This window comes from Bactrocera oleae, chromosome 3 (genome assembly GCF_042242935.1).
Source record: "Bactrocera oleae isolate idBacOlea1 chromosome 3, idBacOlea1, whole genome shotgun sequence".
Classification (NCBI taxonomy): domain Eukaryota; kingdom Metazoa; phylum Arthropoda; class Insecta; order Diptera; family Tephritidae; genus Bactrocera; species Bactrocera oleae.
In genome coordinates, this window is record NC_091537.1 from 24,787,185 (window position 1) to 24,812,586 (window position 25,402).

Below are 25,402 nucleotides of genomic sequence, written 5' to 3' on the forward strand. Positions count from 1 at the left end.
TCGTCGTCTCACCTCCGCCGACGTATTTTGTTCTATTCGGATTCTTTCTTCCTTGTTTTTTGCTTGGCACCAAAGTTCTTCCCCTCTTAATCAAGTTAATTCAAAAGTTATTCTTCAATGGCGTCCCATTAAGAAAAAATATATTCGAATATGCACAATGGATTGAATAAATTTGTTTATGAACACTTCTAAATATGCGTATTAAGAAAATTTGTGTTAAAAAATAGAAGTCTTAAATGTTGGCTAAAACAAAAAACTAAAGCACATAAATGTATGGTGGCATATAGTGTAAAGTGCAATATGTATTTGAGAAAGAAATTTTGAAAATAAAGTGAGTCGTAATCGGCACGGAATTTGCAATTGTCATAATTCTTGTAAAGTGAAGCGAACAAATAACCAAATAATTCATATGTATGAATATAGATTTGGAAGAGGCGAAAACTTAAACATCTACGTACAGAAAAGACGACTTATTAACGTCATCGTGTCATTCTGGTAATTGTAAATATGTATCAGGTATTAAGTTGAGAAGTGTGAGTGAGTGGGTAAACGTTCGGCTGGCTGGTTGAATGCGAAGCAATTGGGTTGGGGAAGCAATAGCGTATAAGTTAGTTTATGAGCGAGTGAGCAGGCAGCACAAGGCAGGGTTGCATTTATGAGGGAACGAAATGAGCTTTGAAATATACCTAGGCCGTGCGTAGCAAGTAACAGACAGCCCGATACTTTGCCCGCGAATGCACAATTTGCCATACATACATACATTTGTATATAAGTACATTCTTGCTTCCATATGGATGGTATTTACTTAACATACTTGTATGTGAAAATATATGCAAAATTTAGTTTAAATGTGTATGCAATAAATAATTTAAGCTTTGGGAGGAAAGGTTCTTTGTTACAGAATAACAAATATTGTACGGACAGAAGATCACCATAGCACTGATCTGATATAAGACGAACAATGGAATACTTTTATTCAATTAAAATACTGAGCTGCATTTATTTTGTTTTTGATAAATGTAAAGTTGTTTTGACAAAAATTTACATTCAGGTTTTTGGTGGGTGGAGGACGTCAAGGTCAGGGAAAGTCAAGGAAAAAAAGTGTTGTTTGTCGGCTGTATAGAGTTTGTAGTTTGTTCAGCTGAAATATTTACAATTTTCAGACATGCTATGAACTTAAGGTATATTTTTTAATTATTTATGTTTCATTATATTAGTTGTTAAACTTCAAAAATTGTAATACTTTAAGTGCTTTGCCAAAAAAAGTATTCTATTCCCTCTCAAATATGTATATCTACTTTGCAATCCATTTCTTTTCCCCACCTTCACCTCGACCAAATTTCGTTTTTTTATTTGTTAAACAATTATGAAATGCACTCTAATTGAGTATAGTGGAAAATGAAATTAAAACGTCTGAAAAGTAGCAGAAGCTTATTGCAATAGAACGAACATTTAATAGCTCAGTCTCAGCTAAAACTCGACATAGCAGAACACAAAACACAGCATTACGAAAGCACGAAGACAGTGGATTATGAAGATAATTATGACGATGACTATAACAAATTTGGGAGAGGGAGAGAGAGTGCAAAGAGAATGAATGAACTTTAATTAAATGAGTAATAGAGCAAAAGAGCTTGATTATTCGCCTTGGATTGAATAAATATTTCATATGGTTTTGTCAATCCACTATTTAACTCTGCCTAATATGTGTTTATATATTTACTACCTTTAATTTTTGGTATTTTCAATTCATTAAGTATATGGTACATAAAATAATAGAAATTCAAAAGCACTGGACAGTAGATAGGCAATATGCGGGCTGACGTAGTTGTCGTCGTTTTTACCGAATGGGTCGGAGTTCTACATTACTGTAGTAGTATTTTATCTTATTGGCATTAGTGCGGTAAGGTGTATTTGTTCTATTCTAACTTGATGCGGCGGGGCATTGGCAAGAGCGAGAGGAAGCTTTTTTGTGAATAAAGTCGTAAAGAGAGCAAATTGGTAGTGAACGCACACATCAATACCTACAAATATTGCTGATATGCATTCATACATATGCATACGTTATTGCATGCATTGAACAAGACGAATGCCAAAATATAAGCCGAGAAAGAAGATTGAAAGGGGAAAAAGGTTGAGGTGAGGTGTTATGTACGGTGGTCACGATGTCTAAGTCATTTAGGCAGTTTTCCATTTTTATTTATTGTAATTTTTATTATGTTCATAAAGTTAAAATCAGTAAGTTTATTGTGGGGAATAGGAAGATTATTAGTAACAGTTTAAAATCCTGGAGAGACACCATATGTACAATTACAGTTTCTGGATACAATACAGTACTCAAACCTCGATAAGTACAATTCTTAAATTGGTACCTCTTTACTAGATGCGTAACCGTTTAGTCGTATGGATAATAGTGTATAGTAGGACTGGCTATTCATATCATAGTACATATGCAAATAAGTAATTTATCATTGGTATTATAAGTTAAAAGTTATATTTGCAATCTTTTTGGATTTTTCAGTTTTTCAAGGATTAAGAATCCTGCCTTTACGCTAACAAGCTGTATATGTGCATCTTTACAAATGAATGTCTATACATACATCATATGTATATGCATATCTAGTATTATACGAAATAATCAACAATAAGTATATGTATGTAGAATCTTACAATACTTTTCAATAGCAATAAATTTGAAGATTATAAAAAGTTATAAAATATTTAAAATCAATGACAGTGCAGAGCACTTCAAAATATTATCGAAGATGTTCGCCATGCAGAACAGAATTCTGTGGTGTTTAGAAAATGAATAGTGAACATGCAACAGTAAAAGCAACTCCTGGTGAGTCAGCGAAAGCCACAATTACTGTAGCCACAGCTAATGAATTGAATCGACAATATCAACAACATCAACAACAGCAACGACATTCACCACAGCAACATATTAACAATTCTCATCATTTGCAGCAACTGCAATTACAGCAACAACAGACGCAAAACCATCAACTGAACGAGGTGAGTTTGACTGGTAAATAATAATATGCTAAACCAGTGTTTGTGTTTATTTCTTCCAACTTTTGGTTACTATGCTTTTATAGTGAAATAAACATTTGTTTTGTTGTTTATGTTCTTGTTTGATTATTATTCATCACTTTTCGTCTATTCGCACTGTAACTGAGCTTCACAAATAATATCAATAACAATAATTACTTGCATCGTCCGTCTCGGATTCTATCTCATATTTCCATACACTTATTGTTTAATAATGATTTAAATAGATGGCTTTGTGTTTTTTCATTTACATAAAATTAGGTATATCGTAAAATTATTTCTTAATGAATTGATAAATGGTCTGGCTTACAAGTTTTAAACAGAATAAGAATTTAAGGCATTTTTTTCTTTTTGGTAGTTGTTAGGATTTAACACTAGCTACGGCGGCCGCCAAAATTAAATACTCATATATGTATGTTTGTGCATGAACATATGTACATACGTATAAAGTTATATTCACAAATCAGTGCACGCTTATATAGCTTTTTATAAAGAGAGTTAAGAACAGCATTACATAATAAATATATACATACATACACTGGTGGTAGAAATAATAGGGACAATGGATTTGGCTTATTTCAAAGCCCAAAAACACTTTTTATCAACATAGGTTTTAATCATTAGTCACTAAGCAATGAAGTTTGATAACAGTAGTTTGTGTTTATTGCATTTTCTGTCAAATATTTCTATAATGACGGTGGGAGTCTTACTTTGTTTCAGTTGGTAAAAATCTGCGAATATTCGTTTCAAAAGTAAAATATCGAATCAAAACAAGACAAAAATTTTTTTTTTTAATAGATACACTAATATACTACGAAAATGAATGGTTAAATATGGGCCGCGAAAAGCATTGCAATCCTTTTGACTAGCAAATGATGGTGAAACTATAATATTAGAGAATTAGGGCCCTTCACAACGCGAAAACCCCCGAAAATAAAAGAAAGAAAACCTAAATCTCAACCCGCTTCAACGAAATGTTGGTACTTTACACCAAGGAAAATCCATTTAAAATTTCCAATGACTTGAAAATGGACTGGTTGCTTTTCATTATCTGGATAAGTGATAGAAAGTGCAGAAGAGTATTAAAACATTCTTAGAACGTTATTCTCGAAATGTAGGACTTGCAATTGCATTATTCAATTCCATTTTAAAGTCATTAGAAGTTTTAAAAGGATTTTTTTACAATATTTGAAACGGGTTGAGGTTTTGCCTTTTGTACCGCTAGTTTCGGGTTTTTATCAAGGGTATTAACTATCAACCACTATTTTGCCATGATATTGACTATTTCCCCCATACTTTTCTCTTTCATAAATAGTTTTATCATCATTATACCCTGAACATGGTACATTAAGTTTGCCACGAAATTTGTAACACCCAGAAGGAAACGTCGGAGACCCTATAAAATCTGTCTGTTCGGCTATTTGTATATATACAAGCTAGTCTCTAAGTTTTTATGATATCGATCTGAAAATTTGCACCTCTCCTTTTCTCACTAAGTAGCTGCTCATTTGTCGGAACGGCGGATTTTGGACCACTATAGCATATAGCTGCCATACAAGCTGAACAATCGAAATCAAGTACTTGTATGGGAAACTTTTTCATTTGACGAGGTATCTTCACGAAATTAGGCATGAGTTATTTTTTAAGGCAACAACGTCTGCGCAGAAATTGTTCAGATCAGATCACTATATGATATAGCTGCCAAACAAATTGAATCAAGTTTTTGTAAGGAGACGTTTTTTCTTCTTTTCCGTTCAAAAGGGCCTTTTGCGGTCAATATTGTATTACTCTTCCTATTAATATCAAATTAAAAACCAATATTATTTTTATTTATTTACCCGTAATGTATCCATTAAAACTCAAAATGTTTTTGACATGTTTTAATTCGAAATTTTAATTAATTTTTTAAATTTATTATGAGTGTCCCTATTATTTCTGCCAGCTCAAAACGCTGTCAATTTAAATAAAATAATATAAACGCCGACATTTTAGAAATAATTGAAGGAAAATTAATTAAACACAAAGGACTGTATCAAGCATCGTTGCATAGTGACTAATGATTAAAGCCTATGTTGATTATAATTGTTTTGGGCTTTAAAATAAGCCAATGAATTATATCTGCCACCAGTGTACGTATGTCTGTATATACATATATTTGATATATACAGTTAATATAGATTATATTCCGGAGTTTTTGAAATGTCTAATTAGCCATATATTAAGTGAAGTGTTTAAATTGTGTTTAGGTTATTAGACCTACCGTTAGCAATTTAGATGAAAAAACTTCTTATAAAAACAACTTGTAGGTCTATCCCGTTGCATTCTAAAAGGAGAGGTGTAAAGGTCAAATATATAAAAATGCTCCAATTTATGAAAATTTGATTTGATACATATAGTTTGTTTTATGAATAGAAAATATAACTTTAATCAATTTTGATACCAAATAATATATTTTATTGTAATTAAAAATTCACACAAATTACAACCCATATGTATGTATGTTTATTTATTTGTATCCGTACACATCTAGTAAACATAAATTTAATTCATTTACTCATTGTTTAACTTCCATAACTTTCTCTATATTTTCTTCTATATTTATTTAACAGTTTTTGTTCACCTTCAAAATAGTTTACCATTAAATACTTTCTAGCATTTAAAATATAATAATACTGATGTACATATGTATATTCAAAGGTAGTTTGCTTAAATTGTTAAATGTCGTTTGCAGTTTAATTGTCCTCTCTCTAACCTCATTCAACCCCCTTCATTCGGTTATGCTCTGAAACATTTTGCAGCGCAAATCCTATGCTTACTAAGAAACTCTCCTTTACATACATTTGTACATATACCATTTACCCTATCACAATTAAATGAATGTTCGTGCCTTTTGATTAACGCCACACCTCATCTCTGATTCTGCTCTTTCTCTATTTTCTCCAAGTCCTTTTCATAACGAATAGTTTTTACTTTGCCACTGCCGTCCTTAGCTTTTAGTATTCTTATTCGATATACAAAATAAAATTATGTTACGTTGTTTGTGCGGAGTATGGCTTGCAATGAAATGTTTTGGCCCATTTTATGGGATGGCGCACCCAATTTGCGATAATATTTTCGTTATTGCTGCAGTTTTAAATGGGTTTGTACGTATTGAAGATATTCGTATTGTTATAAATGCGAGGAGAGCCTTAAATCAGATACTTGAAATGCTTATGTATGTAAGTATACACGAATTGTATGTACATATGTTGTTAGTAATCAGCCAAAACTGGCTAGCGAGCGCACTGTACATGCACGTAAAACTTACTCTATACTTCCTTCCTAAAGTACTTTAAAACTAATCACACAAACTCGTTATTTCACTTCATTTTTTTCAATGGTAAAAATCGTCAGACAAACTTTTCGCGTCGTAAGCAAACAGGTCCGATCTGAACCATTTCTTCAGAGATTGTACCGTTGCCTCAGATCCGTGCCACATTTCGTGAAGATATTTTGCCAATTAAAAAAGTTTTCCATACAAGGTTCGAGATCCGAACAATTTCTTCGGCGATTGTACCGTTGTCTTGGACAATAATTCATTTCAAATTTCGTGAAGATATCTCTTCAAATAAAAAAGTTTTTCATAGGGTCCGATATCGGTTTCGACAAATGAACCGCTTTTATCGCGTATAAACAGAGAGATGGACATAGCTAAAACGACTCAGCTCGTCATGCTGATCATTTATGTATACTTGTAATATGTATATATGTTATAATATCTCCGACGTTTCCTTCTGGATGTTACACAACTCGTTGCAATCTTGATATACCCTTTTCAGGGTATAAATATTGATTGTAAAATTATTACCGAATTTCCGCAAACGAAGCGAAAATATATTATATATCAGCCTGAACCACATATATAAATATATACATATCTACAGACACCAATATCCATATAAGTAAAAAATTATTGATGATCATCTAATAGATAATCGTAATGTCATGAGCTTACATAAGCATTTCATATGAACTTCTTGTCCTACTCCCATTTGACCTTTGACTTTGTATGTATTTCTTTACTCACATGTATGCGTATGTGGCGTACGTTGTATAATTGTTTAATATAGATACATATGTGTGTGAAAATATATTTATGGACATGAAATATAATGCATTTGTCTAAAATCTCACTTTACCTGTATATTAATTCATTTGCACTCATTTGTAAACACTCACATATATCGTACGATGATTTTTGAGAACAATTTTTCATACGAGCAAGCAGACGCATATACATACATACTTACCCACACATCTACATCTACATACACACAACCATTTGTGGATATACGTTCTTGCATCTAGAATATTGTGTGTGCTAAAAGAGCTGTTGGTTGGCAAACAAATCATGTGCATATACTATAAACGTACACATGTCATATGTACATACATATATGAATGTTATGTAGCTTACAAAAATAATGCCAAAAATAACAATTTGCATCCTAAATAAAAAAAGAAATCCTTTGAGTCTGAAAATGTGATATTTCATTTTTAAAAGCATCCTCAACATGTTGCAGCCACAACAAATCCGAAGACAACAAACAGCACAACAACAATTGCAGCTGCAGCAGTCGCAGCAACAGAGTAATTTAATGTCGTTGAGCAGTGCGAGTGGTGGGGGTGGTGGTGGCGTCTCCACTGCTATAGTTACAACCCCCTCCACAATAGCCACTGTCAGCGCCGGGGCTGGAGGCGGCATGGTTGGTGTTGGCGGTAATACCTTAATACCACTGGCAGCCCCGGTCCAACATCAGCCAGTTTCAATAGCCACTTTGACGGCGGCGACAATTGCGGCTGTTGCAGCTGGAGGTGGCACACCAACCACCCTAACCGCGACGCCTGTAACTATCGGTGGTCTGAGCATAAGTGTCACGAATCCTGCAACTGTCGTTACTGGCAATATTGCTGATACAAAGATAGGCCAAACGGCATTGCAACAGCACCAACAACAAACGCATCAACAGCAACAAACAATAAATTCAACTGGAGACACATTAGCAACGGCATCAACCACAACAACTGCACTATTGCCAAATGCACCAAACGTAAGACTTTTACGTCGTAGTACAACAACAAAAAAAAAGAGCAAAACTAAAAATTTTCTCACACTCACACACTAGCTCATCATGCATATCAACCAATCACCAGTTCATTCAATACTTACAATCATCCCAACAAAGAAAACAAACATTGACACATTGGAGTTACTTTAAACGCCCGCCACTGATTCTGTAGAAAGTCTTATAAGAAGGGCCATGCGTTCTGCATGAATTGATTATTTTCATTCAATTAGATTACATAACATATTAATTAAGAAAGTTTTAGTATCTAATATTCAGTAAAATTTGTTCGACCTTCAGCTTGTAGATCTATACTTTTCAATGCACGACAAACAAAATTCTCTAATGACCCGCTTGCGAGGAAATTGTTTTTGTTTTTTCAGTAATGACTCAAAAGCAAACCTTTATTATAATTTACCTTTAATTGTTCTTTCTCTTAAATATACTCTAAGAATTTCTGCTTAGTTTCATTCATACAGTCGCACTAATCTCATTTAATTCGTTCTTTTATTGATTAAATACAGTGAATCTTATTTTTTTTTTCATTATTATACGATTGTATGTGAATTATGTATGTAATTGTTTCAGTTGAGCAAATATTGGGTAGTTTCAAATGGGCAAGCGCTTCCCTATAATATTTTGCCGAATGGAACAATAATCACACAACATCAGCGGCAGCAAACGACGGAACAGGATACTCATTCACAACAACAGGTTCAACTGCAGCAACAGCAACAGCAGCAGCAGCAACAGCAACAACAACAACAGCAGCAGCAGCAACAGCAAGCTAATGCATTACAAATTCACGGTAATGTAAAAATTTCCAATTAGAAAATTTGTCTGCTTGTTTGCTTAGATTTTTCGTGGTCGAAATGGTTAAACATGCCACCCTTTCTTTGAGGGTAGTTGCCAAAAATAGAGTTTTATTTTATTGTTGACAAATAGTCCTAGTCCTAATTATTATTATTATTTTTGCAGCTGCAGTCAATGCAAGCGATGACAATCGACAACAACAACAGCAACATGTTTCGCAGCAGCAACATGTAACCGCCGCTGTGCAGTCACAGCAAACTCAACAACAGCACCAACAGCCCCAACAACAACTCCTACAACGAGAAAATATTAAGGAGGAGAAACCATTTTTAGATAACGGGAAGCTAAATCAATCCATAGTAATGCAACACGTAGGCGCAACAGCTTCGTCCGCGCCGACGACATCCGGTGCTACCACCATAACTCTAGGTGCGCCGAAAACCGAAGTTAAAGACGATGTTGGAATGGGCAAACCGCCTATTGAAATGTATAAAGTTAACATTGAAGACTTTTCCCAGCTTTTCACCTATCATGAAGTTTTTGGTAAAATTCACGGTGATGTTATGAATCAGGCCGCACATGCAGTGCCCAATCCTGCACCACCACCACCGCACGGTAATGCGAGCAACAATGCCGCAGTTGCGGCCGTAGTGGCCAGCGCTAATGCTGCCGCTGCTGCTGCTGCTGCGGCTGCGGCAGCCGCAAATACAACAAGCGGTGTTGTTGCCCCCACAACAACTACCAATTTAACAACGGCAATCAGCACTAGTGGCACTACCACTGCCCCCGCAACTGCTGTAACAGCAACCCCAACTGTGACCGGGGAGCTTTTGATGCCGAAAATGGAGGGTGGCCTGCCGGTTGTGGATCAAACAACAACCATCGCCCTTGCTCCTGATGGCACACCAATCGCTACTGGCACACATGTCTGTGACATCTGCGGCAAAATCTTCCAATTTCGCTATCAATTGATCGTACATCGACGTTATCATAGCGAACGGAAACCATTCAATTGCCAGGTTTGTGGACAGGGCTTCACAACCTCACAAGATTTAACGCGGCATGGGAAGATTCACATCGGCGGACCAATGTTTACATGCATCGTTTGTTTCAATGTATTCGCTAACAATGCAAGTCTGGAACGGCATATGAAACGACATTCAACCGATAAGCCATTCGCATGTACGATCTGTCAAAAGACATTTGCACGCAAGGAACATTTGGACAACCACTTTCGTTCGCATACGGGCGAGACACCTTTCCGGTGCCAATACTGCGCTAAGACATTCACACGGAAGGAGCACATGGTGAATCATGTGCGTAAACACACGGGTGAGACGCCACATCGTTGCGATATTTGTAAGAAGTCATTCACGCGCAAGGAACACTATGTTAACCACTACATGTGGCACACTGGTGAGTGGTGGGAGCGCGTTAAAAGACAACTCCCCTCTTTAACCTCAAAATATTTTATATAATTAACATTCACGTCATTTATGCAAACAATGAGAATTTATTACTGGAATGGTTTTTACTTAGTGCGTCATGTGTAATTTGCAAATCAGTTCCAACATATTGAAGTCTAAATGAGAAATTGCTTTGTTTGTTTTGCAAATGCCAAATAAGTGCAATTCTTATTAGATAAACTCTAAACTGTAATCTAACTATTAAAAAATTTTCGGCTGGGCATTTGCAAACCATGGAATAACGAGTTCTGTTTCTTGTGGCTGATTCAAATGCAAGTTTTGTTTCAGATATTTACTTTGATAGAAAAGTTCGATGTATGCTTTTGTATGAGTTCGTTCACATCGAGGCGACGCAAAGCAACGCGAAGCAAAATGTTTGGCAACTCTCATCGTTTTACGCTTTGCAAAACAACAGTCACATTTTTATTTGAGAGAAGCATGGAAAGCAAGGCTTCCAATCAAAAGACCTATTCACATAAAACTTTCCTCGTTTTAGGTGTCAGTTCATATTGAAGCAACGAAGCGAAGAAACCAATGGGTATGCCACAATGAACGCTTTGATTGCAGAGTTTCTCTCAAATAAAAATGGCGACTGTTGCCTGGCAAAGCGTAAAAATATGAAAGTTCACCAACATTTTGTTTGGCTTCGCGTCGAAAACTTGTTATATGAACGTACTGTTACAAAAGCGTACATTAAGAACAAAATAGCTGACGTAAAGCGAAGCAAAAGTGCAATGTGAATTGACCATTTGATTCGAGAGAGAGCCGTCAAAACTCTCATGTTTTATAACGTTTGTCAATGATGCCACTGTCGAAAGTAAATTGATTGGGTATTTTAAAAATAACTTTTGTTCATTTTGCATTTCATTTCCACGCATATAAAATCGTAAATACGTGCATTCATATTATAAGTAAATAATGAATCAGTACTATATCAGTACTATCAGTATATAATAAAATAATTTATAATTAATAAAGACATATGATTAACATTTTAAATAATAATATTTCGCATTTGTAACAAAGAATAGCAAAAAAAATCATTGTAGCACGTAATACCAAATTATTTGTGTCTTTCCTTGAAATATCGTTTCGCACTGATTTTGTCAGTTACTTTTAGCGGGTTTATTTCTGGCATCCCATCTTTATCAGCTGTTCAAATTTCCTGATCGTCATCGCTGCCAACATAATCAGGAAACGCGGCGTTTAAGAGAAAAATTAGGGAAAATGAGAGAGTCTTCATCATGTCATCCTTAATCCTGCACACCTCAAGCGCCTTTTTTGAAAATGCAGCACTGTGTTTAGTATATTGTAAATAATAGAAATTGCTTGAGGTTTTGTTAGCCAAGAGTTTAAAATAATATCAATAATGTTTCCATTTTATTCCCACGATGATTACAAAGAATTTATTACGATTAAAAAGGAAGAAGAGGAACCATTCTTCTTTCCCCCACCCACTACTCTAAATAATCTTGTGAAACAAAGTGGTGTCGAATTTTCAAGTAAATAATTAGCAAAAGTTACGCTTTCTCTGTGTGTGTCCAATTAAAAAACATTTCCATTCCTTAGCACCATTTCATAAACACACAAACTTTTAAGTGCAGATATATGTACTAAAGAATATTGAAGAATATTATAATATATATATATATTTTTTTATTTTTTATTATAGGTCAAACACCTCACCAGTGCGATGTATGTGGCAAGAAGTATACACGCAAAGAGCACCTAGCTAATCATATGCGTTCACACACTAATGACACACCATTTAGATGTGAGATATGCGGCAAAAGTTTCAGTCGCAAGGAGCACTTTACCAATCACATTCTCTGGCATACAGGTAAACCAGTAAAACATTTGTGGTCGTTTCCAAAACTAATCTTATAAACTCAATCCACAGGCGAAACACCTCATCGTTGCGATTTCTGCTCTAAAACATTTACACGCAAGGAACATTTGCTAAATCATGTACGTCAACATACCGGCGAATCGCCTCATCGTTGCACATATTGCTTGAAGACGTTCACACGCAAGGAACACCTAGTAAATCACATACGTCAGCATACTGGTGAAACACCGTTCAAATGCACCTATTGCACGAAGGCATTTACGCGCAAAGATCATATGGTGAATCATATAAGGCAGCATACTGGAGAATCGCCGCACAAGTGCACATACTGCACAAAAACATTCACACGAAAGGAGCATTTGGTAAATCATGTGCGTCAGCATACTGGTGAATCTCCTCATCGTTGCAGTTACTGCAAGAAGACATTTACACGCAAGGAGCATTTGACGAATCATGTGCGTTTGCATACTGGCGATTCACCGCATAAATGTGAATATTGTCAAAAGACATTTACGCGGAAAGAGCATCTAAACAATCATATGCGCCAGCACTCCAGTGACAATCCACATTGTTGTAATGTGTGCAACAAGCCATTTACTCGTAAAGAGCATCTCATTAATCATATGTCACGTTGCCACACCGGTGATCGTCCTTTTGCTTGTGAGACTTGTGGTAAATCGTTTCCTCTCAAAGGAAACCTGCTGTTCCATCAACGTAGTCACACTAAAGGACAGGAATGTGAACGTCCGTTTTCATGTGAGAAATGTCCCAAGACCTTCATATGCAAGGGTAAGAGATTTTCAAAATTCTCAAAATATTAGAACCACTATTATAATCTATATTTCTTAAAGGTCATCTTGTCTCCCATATGCGTTCGCATTCGGGCGAAAAACCGCACGCCTGTACATTGTGCAGCAAAGCTTTTGTTGAGCGTGGCAATTTGAAGCGTCACATGAAGATGAATCATCCCGATGCGGTAATGCCTCCCCCGCCGCAACCTCATCCGCAAATCCCAGCTGGTATATTGACTTCGGTCAAAGAGGAAATAAAACCAATATTTCGTAAGTGTTAAGATAATTGTATTGTGAGTTATATTGCGAAAATATATTGGTGAAGTGCGCTTCTCTAAAAATTCTTCTAAAGAATAAAAGCGTCATATGATTAAGTAGATTGAGTTATCCTACAAATTCAGCAGTAAATATTATATATTTAGTACTCTTACAGTGCCACAGAGAACTCTAGAAAAATAGATTTCTAGTCTTCATGTTATCAGATATATTGTTCAGATCGGAGCATTATAGCTTATAGCTGTCATACAAACTGATCGATAAAAACCAGTCTTTATATAGAAAACTTTTGTATTTGACGAGATATCTTGACGAAATTTGGCATCGTATATTATTATGGATTATTGTTCAAGGCAGCGGTACAATCTCCGAAGAAATTGTTCAGATCGGACTACCATAGTATAGCTGCTATACAAACTGACTGACCAAAATCAGAATAAAGATCTTTTTTATACCTTTTTTGCTATAAGAAATGCACATTTGAAAGGTATTATAGCTTTGGTGCAGCCGAATTGAACGCTTTTTCGTGTTTTTTTTTTTGTACCCAGTTCACTTCCATGTACTTAACACAATTTTGTTTTAAATTATTTATATTATTGTTCGGCATCCTTTTAGTAAACGAGGGATATTATTTATGATCTTGATGTGCTATGCATTTACTTTGATGAATTTTCATATTTCCGCTTAGTTCCTCATCAAACACCGACCATGCACACCATCCAACAAATTACATCGGGCGCAGCTGCGGCAAATGCTGTGCAGTTGGCCCCTAGTCTAGTGCCGTTGGTTACCTCAACGATAACTTCGCATAATAATCAGAAACCGCAGCAGCAGCAGCAACAACAACAGCAACAACAACAACAACAGCAGCAACAAGCACATCAACAGCACCAACAACAAGTGCAACAGCAGCAGCAACAACATCAACAGCAGCAACAGCAGCAGCAACAACAACAACTACTGCAATTATCTATACAACATCAACAACAGCAGGAGCAACATCGCCAACACCAGCAACAGCAACAGGCGCATCACCAACAAACACAAGCGCAAGCACAACAACAAGCTCATGCGCCACAACCTCAACCACAACAACCGCCACCTGTGCCTATCGCACTAATACAAACCGATCCGAGCGTCTTGGCACGTGCCGCCATGCAATTGCAGCACCTGCCAGCGAATGTCGAGCAGCATCCGGTGGTTTACTAACAGCAGCATAATTTCACACACTGGTGAGGCGCGTTGACGGCAGCGTTCAATAATAATAATAATAACAATAACGTTAATAATATTAGCGAGGTGGATAGAACGGTGCTGAGATAAACGCGAGGTTGCAGCTGCTATTACAATGGCGCAATGGCGACTGGGGCTTAGTAATGCAACCGAGACTGGAAGTTGATGGCGTGATTGTGAAAATGCAACATTTTATATGGCGCGTATGCATTAAAGTATGACGGTATTCGTATAGTAAAAGAAGTTTATTTTTCTGCACTTATTTCTAAGTTGTTAATTTAAGCCATTTATACAAACATTAACCGTGCTGCATTACTGTAAATGCACATATATATCTTGAGTCCAATATTAAGACTACAAGCAACATTTTTATTACTGTAATTAGAACATAAGTTTAAAACCCATTTAATTTGAAAATGAAGTCAAGATTGTCGCTATAATATCCAAAACCTCGCGACACGCTGTTCTCCGCTTAGAATAAACCTGAATTAGTGAGTAATTTCTTATTCTATTGTGCTGATTTGAAAACTCTATTTTTAAGCTTTACTTTTCACCTTTACTGTTTATTTCGAACTTTTTGTGTTGAAAGTCCCAAATGGTAGTTTTGTGCAATATTGACGAGTTTTCTAAAGCTCTACTTTTAAAGTAGTGGCATTTCTCTTTACATAAACAGTGTTATTCGCGCTTACTTAATTCAGATTTACGCTAATCAGGTTAACAGCATGTTTGGGTAAAAACGATTGGATGTGTGCTGAATTGTGAATGTTTAGTTAACACATTACCTAAAAGTGTTACTTAAAATTTTTGAACTGCCAAATTTGAGTTGGCATCATATAGTTCAGACTTTAATAAATTATTATGTTCAAGGAAAGTTTTTGTAAATTACTTTTATTTAAATAATTGTTAATAAAAATATGCTTCCAAATGCTTTATTTATTTTAAATCTTATTAAAAACAATATAAAAACCAACATTTTAGACACACAATATCGAGTAAAATTTTCCTACAGTTTTAATATGTCACATTTTGCATTATAATTACTGAATGTATTTTCGAAAATCATGTTCTCTTCGTTCTACGATTTCTTTACACACTATGGAGAATACAAATCGTGCCATCCAATTTTATATACCTATATATATGCTATATGTTTTAGATACATACATACAAATATACAAGGTATCAACGAGAGATGTATATAATGCAATGCATACAAACATATTTAAAAATATGATTATATGTAGAAAGAAGTATTTTGAAAATATCGCCAACAACATGTAGTGAGGTTGTGATCTCGATATTTGTTTTCACCATTAAATTTTTTTTTTTCGACTTTATCTTTATTATCTGCAGCTAAATGGTTTTGAATTTTACTGTGACAACCATTTTTAATTAAACTACAATTTATTAAATATTTAAAAGTAAAATATAAAAAGATACGCTGTATTATTCGCATTTTAGAAATGAGTAAAATTAAGTGACTCTCAAGAGCGGTGAGAGGTAATTAGAATAAAAGTGAAAACTATTGTCATAATTGACTTTGATTTATTTTTTTGTTGGATAGAAACTTAAGTATGATATGAAAGATAAAATTAGATGTGTAGTAGTATGGCTTTAAGCGTAGTATATGCAAAAATTGTAAATTAAAGTTAAACATTTGAAATTCGGTATTACTATTATTGGTGAAAGAAACAAAAGAAGAAAAATTAAAATATGTACGCAAGCCAGCATAAGAACGTGTACAATTCCAAATTAAATTATTCATTTACATGCAACTAGAAATTAAGGCAGCAGCAATAATAAGAAAATATTTAAAGTCTAAAATAAAAGCCTACGAAAAAATTTTAAAGCGACAACTTAGTGAACATTAAAAGAAAATCATTAAATTAGTTATACATACATACATGCTATACATACTATATATATATATATATATATATATAAATATGTTATTGGATCCGTTAATCAGAAAGTAGTTGATCTAACGCGTATTACACGTACGTACATATACACATAAATACATATAAATACATACAGTTGATAAAAAGTTTGTTTCCGAACTACTAGTAGCTGCTAGCTACCATCAGGAAGAAAAATGTGAAATTGACAATTTACTCTCACAAAGAGCGGAATAAGGAACAAGTAAACACTCGGAGAATAACAGAAGAAAATATCATAATATTGTTTTTAATAATAATAATATCATATAAACACTTGAAAATTAATTAATAGAATTTTTATTTTAATAATTCAACACAATTAAAATTAATAAAATCAAAGCAAATTTCAAGTATCAGACTTTTTTACATGTTTTTAAACAGCTATTTCATCATATGGCAGTAGTTAATTTCTGCTAGCAGAAACTAACAGCTCTCTTACGCGCTCAACTTGTGCTCTCTTATGCTAGTTTTTTGGGTTAAGAAACGCTTTTCAAGCAGAAATTTGGCTAGCAAGTGATAGTTAACAGTGAAGAAACAAACCTATTGTAAAACATCAAAATGTTAACAAGGAATTCATGTAAAAACCATAAAAAAGTTGAATTGACATTAAGGGTTACAAAATATTTTCGCAAGAAAAAGCCCGCTCTCAAGTAACACAACCTTATATAATATGATCTTTGTATTTTTTTTTTTTTAACTTTTTTTAAATTTTCTTTTATTTGTTTTCTAATTAAACCGTTTACATATTTATTATCTACATTCATCTATACGTTCTACTTTTTATTATATTATGACTGACCCAAATTTATATTTCCACTGGTGCAGAAAGTATTCAAATAATAACAAAAATCATTCATACACCATTTACTTTCATACATACATATTTATCAACTGCATACACACAAATACAATATCTAAACTAACTAATTATACATAGCAACAGCAAATATAAAACTAAACATAAAAATAATTAACTGTTAACGCTTTAATTTACAATTAATTGATACGCATAAATAAATGTACGATAAAAGGATAACGGATAGTTATTAATAAGGAACCATACAAAGGTGGGGTTTGATTTTTTCGTATGAGCAGCAGCGTTAAGAAAGCGTAGTAAACGATAACACCAGTAAAATAATTTATAAGAAATAGCAATCTAATGCTTACATATATACACACATTACTAATAAATAAAATAATGCTAAAATTATTGCAAACATAGTGTTAGTTGATAATAATATATATACATACATATATACAATATACACTTAGGCTCATTTACTAAGCTAACAACTAATACAACAATGATTGTTATTATATGGGTATAAAAGTAATGCAATTAATATATATACTAATGGTTAATTACAAAACCAAAAACACACAAAAATATAAAGATTTTGAAATACATTATTATGCGCGCTGAGCGTTCGATAAGCATAAATGCAAGGGTGACAATGAAAAACATATACATACAAGTATGTAGGTATTTATAGCTAAAATATGTAACTAACTTTGCACAAGCACTAAACAAATTAGGAGCGTTGAAGAACATAGACAATGTCACATGTGTAAACGCTTAAATAATGTAACGGCATAGTATTGAGTATTGACATATTGGTGGCTACTTGGTTATAATATCGGTACACTTTGTTGGTCGCAAATAAAATTCTTATGAGCAAGACGCTTACACGGTAATAAATGAGAAAGGGCTAACACTTCACTGTACAGACTGGCCACCTTATGTACTAGCGCATAGCTAAGAAGAGTTAATTAAGAAATGATAATGGCAATGTTGAAAGTTTCTTTTAGCTTTGTAAATGTGCGTTATTTTTTAGCGGCTTCCAGAAAATGTGTAATTGTGCGAAATTACAAAAAAAAAATTAATAAGTGTATGCCAATCAAATGCGCAGTCTACTAGAATGTGTATGAAGTTACTTTTACACTGAAAATGTATAAAGATATACATACATATGTATTATTATTAAGAAGAAGAATATTATTGCTGATCGCTTTATCGCTGATTAACATATTTAAAAATATATATTGGAATTTAAACTTTAAAAAAGTAAAATACCAACCAATTAAAAAACGCATATATATAACAATATAAACAAAACATAATTAAAGTTGTAATAATAAGAAATAGTAATAAAAACATATCCTTGTATCAACTAAATCACAGTTTGTCAAATGAAAGCAAAAATTAACATGTTTTAATAAACAAAAAATATTGTAGCGCATAAAAATAGAAATGTATGCACTGTTTTAAGTTGAACTCTTAAATGAAAAGCTTACAATAGATCGTTAAACAATTGCAACAACAGCAAGAAATAACAATTGCTATAAACATAAACCTTACTACATATATATTTTAATGCACTGCAATTATATATACATATATATTTGATTTGCTTTTGAAAATAATATGATCCTGTGTTTTATTTATTTCTTTTGTGGTTTGTTATTTTTAAGATTTTTTTTTGTCAAAATCAATTTTTTTTCTGGTCTGATTTAATTTTTATGGCGGTGATTTTATGACATTTCTAGTTTGTTGTATTTTTACCAATTTTATATTAAACACCACCAGGGTTGCGAGTTTTTTGATTCAAAATTTTTGGATTTAAAATTAATTCCAACATCTTGTATTAAAAATTAAAAGTTTCAGTTTTTAATATACTAGTTTTACTAGTAAAAATTAAATTTTTGATCCTAAACATCGTGTTTTAAAAATTGAGAAAACATTTGTTATTGCAAAAATTGGTGTAACAAATTTTATTTTATTTTATATTTTTTCAAAAAGAAAGCTGGAATGAAAAGGGATAAAAAAGCAAAATTTACATAGTTTTTCCTGAAACATTAAAATTAAAAGCAATTTAATACAAATAAGACGAAAAGAGCTAAACTATGTCGATATTTCATTAAAAATAGGTTTTCCTTTTCAAAATGTGACCAAATGGTAGAGCAAGCACAAACGCGAAAAAAATGAAAATTTTAGTAATTTCTTATTTAATTGTAATTATAAGCTTGGAAGTAAATTTTTATTTTCCAATTTTTATTTGGGATTGAAAATTTATAGGTTTATCGGGATTACGAAATAAATAAATAATTCAAATTAAATGTTAATTTAATAATATTTTTAATGCATTATTTGCAACCCTACACTATCTTTAATCCGTGTTCTTCTGTATTTTACATTTGCAAAACTAGTTTTTGTTTTATTTCTATTAATTATCACAGACTCAACAACATAACAGTATAATTAATTATATGAAAGAACTAAGGGCGAAAAAACCATGCAGGGAACAATTTTAAATTGTAAACTTTTACTCATAATATTAAAAGATTAACAAAAAAAGAAACAATACAATTAACTGAGACAAGACAATGTTACAGTGTGCACTAACTACACGCAGAAATTAAGAAAACACTAATTTGATAATCTTAACTTGTTTCAAACGTAGTCTCCTTATATGACTAGCTGGGGTGCCCCATAAACAGCAACAGATGTACCAAGTATCTTACAAAATTCTGCTTTATAATTCAATAACATTTCATCTTCAACTAAAAAATTCCCATTCTTCTTCTCCACTTTCCATTTCGTCACAGAAAACTACTAAAAGTAATAATATTGCTTAACTTAAGAAAAATGTTAAAAGGGTGGTGGTTATGTCACCTATGTATACTGATAAAGACTAAACTATTAGGAACTTTTCATGCAAAAATTAGTAGTTATGTTTTCGGAATTCTTTTATCTGTTTTTTTGATGCCCAAAAATTCAAACATATTTAACAAGAAATATCTCAACACCAATAGATGACAAGTTAACTTTATGATGAGAAATCTCGATATATGTATATTGGAAGCTTTAAGTAAGTAAAGAATAAACACTTCTAATGACACGCTTGAACAGATCAATCCAAACAAATTAACTGAAGCAAAAGCGTCATGTTTCCTATAAGTAAATAAAATGCAATAATCGCAACCTACATACATAAATACATACATTTATAGGTGAGTAAACGCAGTAAATATAGACACATATTACAATAACAAACGTAAATCAATAAACATCTAATAAACAAATGAAGAATAAATTAACATAGCCGAAAACAGCAGCCACGTTTGTGAGAACAATAAGCAGTTTAAAGCATAAAATATAAGCATGCCTACATACATACAATACCTTAATATTAAACTCATAATTCCATGCATACTTACATTAATTACAGCAAGAATGCGACGGAAAGGATTATATATAAATTATATACATATATATATATATTATATACAAAAATATTCACAAATATATCTATATATATATACAATCGTATACATGACAGTATATACATTCGTATGTATACCCAATATATACACATAAATATACATACATATATATATATGAAAATTACTCATTATATAAGAATGCAACTGAAGTATACAGTAAAGATTCAACTTAGAGTAGATAATAATGTAATAACAAGATGAAAAAAAAAAATAAAACAAAAAAACAACAACAAAAATAATATAGTAGCAACGTAGCAGGACCATAGAAAATACCTAACTAATCTGTAATCAGCAAGGATAATTACATACATACATAAGAACATATTTTACATACTTAAAAATCAACTAACCTTACACCACAATAAACAGCGACCGTTAAGAAAAGCCCGGTTCAATCAATTGGCATATGGCAGATTTGGCAAAGAAATTGGAATTGTAAAATGACATTCACAAAACGCATGCAAACACACATCTACATACATATACCTATAATTTCATAAGTATTTGTAAACAAACGAACTAAATTAAAATTGTGAAGTTGATAGCAAAGTGGGCAATGTAAAGTTATTTATAAAATATAACACATAAACACACACACATGCATGCAAATTAGAAATACACATAAATCAACACAAAAATGATGTCGGTGAAAAGTTTAACGCAACACATGAAAAATAAGCAAGGAAATATTAAATATGTAAAAATAAGAATTTTAGAAAAATGTATTGAAAAAGTTTGTTTTATTTGAAATTGGATGGTTCAGTGCAGAATATGCAATTTTTGGTCCCTTAGATTGCTCTAGTATAAATAAGTATAATTATAAAACCATAAATGAGTTTTGCCTTTACTTTTACTTTTGTTTTTTACAGAGTTCAGGTTTCGAATCAATAGTCGTCACGAAGTATACTACAAATGCGAAATGTTGAGTTTTTTCACCTAACGGTTGTTTGAAACACAAAACCTAAAGGAGTGAAATAGTTATACTATATTTAATTATATTCCTTGTTATCCGTCATCTATATATAATATATACAATCCGTCAGTCTGCGATATCGAAAAATTTAATAAATTGATTAAACTTTATATTATAATTTGAAATTCAGAAAATTGCTACGGCCACAAAACGGAATTATTAAAAAATTCAAAAAAGTACGAAAATTCGGTACAGATACCACATACATAGGTAAAGGGTAAATACAATACGAATTTCGATTTTTTGAAGTTTGTGGCTGGGCGAGCTACCATTTAATTTAAAATACTTTCAATGGTTGAAAAATTACAATATGTTGGGAATTACAATATTTTTCCACCAATGGTCACCGATTTAGAATCGGCTATATAGCTGCATTATTCAATGTTCCCCTTTCGGTTAAGGCTAGAATACCCTTCACAAATAAAAGTTTTCCGTACAAAAACTTGATTTTGATCGTTCAGTTTGTATAGTAACAATGCGCTACAGTGGCCTGATATCGGTGGCTCCGACAAATGATCAAGTTCTTGAGAAGAAAAGGTCAGAGAGATATCCCAACTATTGAGAGAATATATGGAAGCTGATGTAATTTGCGGACCAATTCCATTCACTGTCGTGGGATCGGAAAGTAATGTATGCTTATCTTGGGTATTGATATTGATACGGTATAAATTCATCCTTTGTGTTGGGTATTTGAGGGCTAAGGGCTAACACGATTGTGCCCATTTTTGACACTATGGCACACTTTTAGTGGGAACCACTCTTTCAAACTTGTTTCAACTTGAATACCCTCGAAGTCCAGATATAGTCTAGACGACTTTCCAGATATATGCAGATGATATCCGACACTAAACAGATTTGTGCTAACGCGCAATTAATATCTGTCTTGATTCACTCCCTCGGAATGCATTTCTGAGAGTCAAGCCACAAACTACTTTTACTACTTTCGACGACAGAGTGAATCTACTATATTCCAATCTGGTGCTCTTTGTTTTTAAATAAGTGTAAATGAAAATAATTAATCATGTTTTTTTACCTTTATTTAAAAGCTTGTACTACAAATGTGAATGAATCTAAAAATACAAATCGCAATATGATCTGACATAATACAAGTCAAGTTTACTAAAAACTTACTTGCAATTTAATTTAAAAATATAAATCGAATTTAATAGAAATACATATGAACACTCTAAATAAATACATAATGAAAAGCAGACAGCAGACTTACATATTAAATACAAACAGCTATAAAATGTCTCGTATATAAGCACTTTGTTAAAATATAACTACTCATCACTTCCAATACATTTCGAAATACTTAGGCTAATTTCGTTAAAATTAAAAAAGTCAACATATTATCAAATGTATAAATTGTCTTAACTGAAATTCGGAACATTCGATTTAAAATATTACTGCTATTTTTTGTCATAAGTGTTCGATTTCTCAGCTTATCGTATGCTTTGGCGGAAAACACTTTGTTTAACTTTGCTTGCTCCCTTGCTCGCTTTTTTCGCGGTATGTGGATCTGGTGCAAAACAATTCCACAAACGCAATGTTTCATCTGCACCTGCGCTTATTACTGTACTGCCATCAGGTGACATTGCCATTTGCAAAACTCGCGAAGTATGTCCAGTTAACTCTGCTTGTTTTATCATTGATGGATACTTCCAAATCGTGAGCTGATTGTGTGCGAAACCATGCGCCGAAATTAACTCTTTGTAATTTCGAGACCATAGAAGAGCGCATACTTGTGATTTAGTATCGACTGAATTAACTAAAGAACCATTGTTTACATTCCAAAATTTTATACAACGATCCGCGGTACCACCACCACTAACTAAGAGGTTTGGCTGCCAGGGGCACCAAGCTAATGCCCGTACCGCTGCTTGATGTTCGTTGAGAACATGCAAAGGTTCGGTACCACTACCAGCACCACCACTTACTGCTGCCCATACATTAACCAAATTATCATTGCCACCACTAGCAAGATGTTTAAAATCAGTTGACCATTTCAGACCACACACCTCCTGTGTGTGTCCATTGAGATTAGCTACTTTATGTTCGCGCGCTCGTACGTCATGATGTATGATGGAACCATCTCGACTGCCCGATGAGACTAGGTATGAATTCCATGCCAAAGTGCCCACACGAGCCGAGTGCCCATCCATTACACGCAAACGTTTAATTTTCGTACAGTCCCATAATTCCACTACACCAGTATTGTTGCCAATTGCTAATATTTGTCCGTCTTGTATCCAAGAAAGGGCACATGCATGATCTCCTTCTTCGTACTCCACCAATTGGTCTATATTGCCCGTTACTGCGTTCCACAAATAAACTGCATTACCCAAAGCAACTGTCACAATATTGTCAGCACTCCAATCCATTAAATTTAAGTAATAATCATTTATTATGTCAGGTGCATCCAGTATGCGATCTGATGTGGTTGGTATAAAACGAGAGCCGCTCTTTGTCGATAAAGGTGTATTTATTGAATAAACCACTTTTAAAGGATTTTGATGAGATTCTGGTGCCGCAGGTGCTTTATTTTGATAGCATAAAATTCTAGTGCTTTTCGTATCACCAATTTGCAATGAGTCCGATATAAGCTTTTGACGCTCAACCTTTGAAGGTGTCTTTTTGTTAGCGTTATTGCTATTGTCATTGTCATCGTTTTCCGATTTGTCCTGTTCTTGTTTAATCTATATTTATATATAGATACATAAATAGTTTTATCCTTTTAATAAAATACATTGTGAACTTACCAAATAATGTCCAAGTTCGAAGTTGCTAGTTCCACGGTTGGGAATGAAACGATCACCACCACTTGGCGTCTTTGTACCTTTACTGGGAGTAGGTGTTTTCTTGCACTTTGTGTCTCCACTAACTTTCCGTGGGGTTCTTGAGGGTGGATTTACACCAGAAAAACTAGTATTATATGACATAGACAGTACGGAACGAGACGCATTTATACTTCCGTTAAGGCTGTTAGCCATTGCAGAAGCTTCCAATTTTTTTTGCCAGCGAGGTGCTGGTCCTCGTGTAATTTCGCCATCCAGTGTCAATGCACTGGTCATTTCATTCAAGAAATTAAATTGAGCCATTACAATAAAATATATTCCTACAAATATTTACAAATTTAAAAATGAACTTTTTATTTAACAATTATTTTTCTTTATAGAAATTTTACGAAGTATTACAAATGGCGGTTGCAGGTAAATTTGATTTTGCGCCTAGAATTGAAATATGAAGTGCAAACAATGCTGCCAAAACTTAGAAAAAAATGGTTGCCAACAGCAGAAAATGTAAAATATATAACATAGCAGATACAACAATGAACTTATATGAAAGCATTTCATATCATCAAACATAAGCAATATTTAATAAGCAACTCCAAATATTCCTTTGAAGTAATATATTTTAAATAAAATGTAATACATTTTTCATGATATCATAGATATTCAGAAAAGGAATTTCATATCTATGAATATGATTGCATATAAACGTATAAAAATATAAGCTAACATGCGGCTGTAACAAGGATGACATGATGCGAGACTCTCTCATTTCCGCTGATTTTTCTGTTATTCTCTTTCCCTGATTATTAAAATCAGGGAATTTCGA

General features: G+C 33.3%; 2 protein-coding genes across 4 annotated transcripts; one reads left to right on the forward strand and one right to left on the reverse strand.

The window, feature by feature from the left end:
- Positions 1–225: 225 nt before the first annotated feature.
- On the forward strand, positions 226–24,481 carry crol (crooked legs). Of its 3 annotated transcripts, XM_036374103.2 has the most exons (10): positions 226–495; positions 2,522–3,015; positions 7,614–8,141; positions 8,745–8,964; positions 9,135–10,385; positions 12,108–12,275; positions 12,336–13,073; positions 13,136–13,345; positions 14,040–21,619; positions 21,678–24,481. In XM_036374103.2, the coding sequence occupies exons 2-9, from the start codon at positions 2,806–2,808 to the stop codon at positions 14,558–14,560; spliced, it is 3,846 nt and encodes a 1,281-aa protein (XP_036229996.2). In that variant the 5' UTR covers positions 226–495; positions 2,522–2,805; the 3' UTR covers positions 14,561–21,619; positions 21,678–24,481. The 3 variants fall into 3 exon arrangements, with proteins under 3 accessions (XP_036229996.2, XP_036230028.2, XP_069962404.1); XM_036374135.2 differs by lacking the exon at positions 7,614–8,141 and having other exon boundaries at positions 253–495; XM_070106303.1 differs by lacking the exon at positions 226–495 and having other exon boundaries at positions 2,874–3,015; positions 7,595–8,141.
- fzy (cell division cycle 20 protein fzy) lies at positions 22,801–25,006 on the reverse strand. The gene is made up of 2 exons (XM_014241317.3): positions 24,544–25,006; positions 22,801–24,480 (listed from the first exon to the last, which is right to left on the reverse strand). The coding sequence occupies exons 1-2, from the start codon at positions 24,880–24,882 to the stop codon at positions 23,227–23,229; spliced, it is 1,593 nt and encodes a 530-aa protein (XP_014096792.3). The 5' UTR covers positions 24,883–25,006; the 3' UTR covers positions 22,801–23,226.
- Positions 25,007–25,402: the final 396 nt, after the last annotated feature.

Excerpts from the sequence above, each read along its gene's own strand:
- fzy (XM_014241317.3), bottom strand. The coding sequence starts at position 24,882 with ATGGCTCAATTTAATTTCTTGAATGAAATGACCAGTGCATTGACACTG. Across the intron at positions 24,481-24,543 it reads TCGAACTTGGACATTATTTG|ATTAAACAAGAACAGGACAA; the intron begins GTAAGTTCACAA and ends ATATAAATATAG.
- crol (XM_036374103.2), top strand. The coding sequence starts at position 2,806 with ATGAATAGTGAACATGCAACAGTAAAAGCAACTCCTGGTGAGTCAGCG. Across the intron at positions 8,965-9,134 it reads TAATGCATTACAAATTCACG|CTGCAGTCAATGCAAGCGAT; the intron begins GTAATGTAAAAA and ends TTATTTTTGCAG. Across the intron at positions 12,276-12,335 it reads TCACATTCTCTGGCATACAG|GCGAAACACCTCATCGTTGC; the intron begins GTAAACCAGTAA and ends CTCAATCCACAG.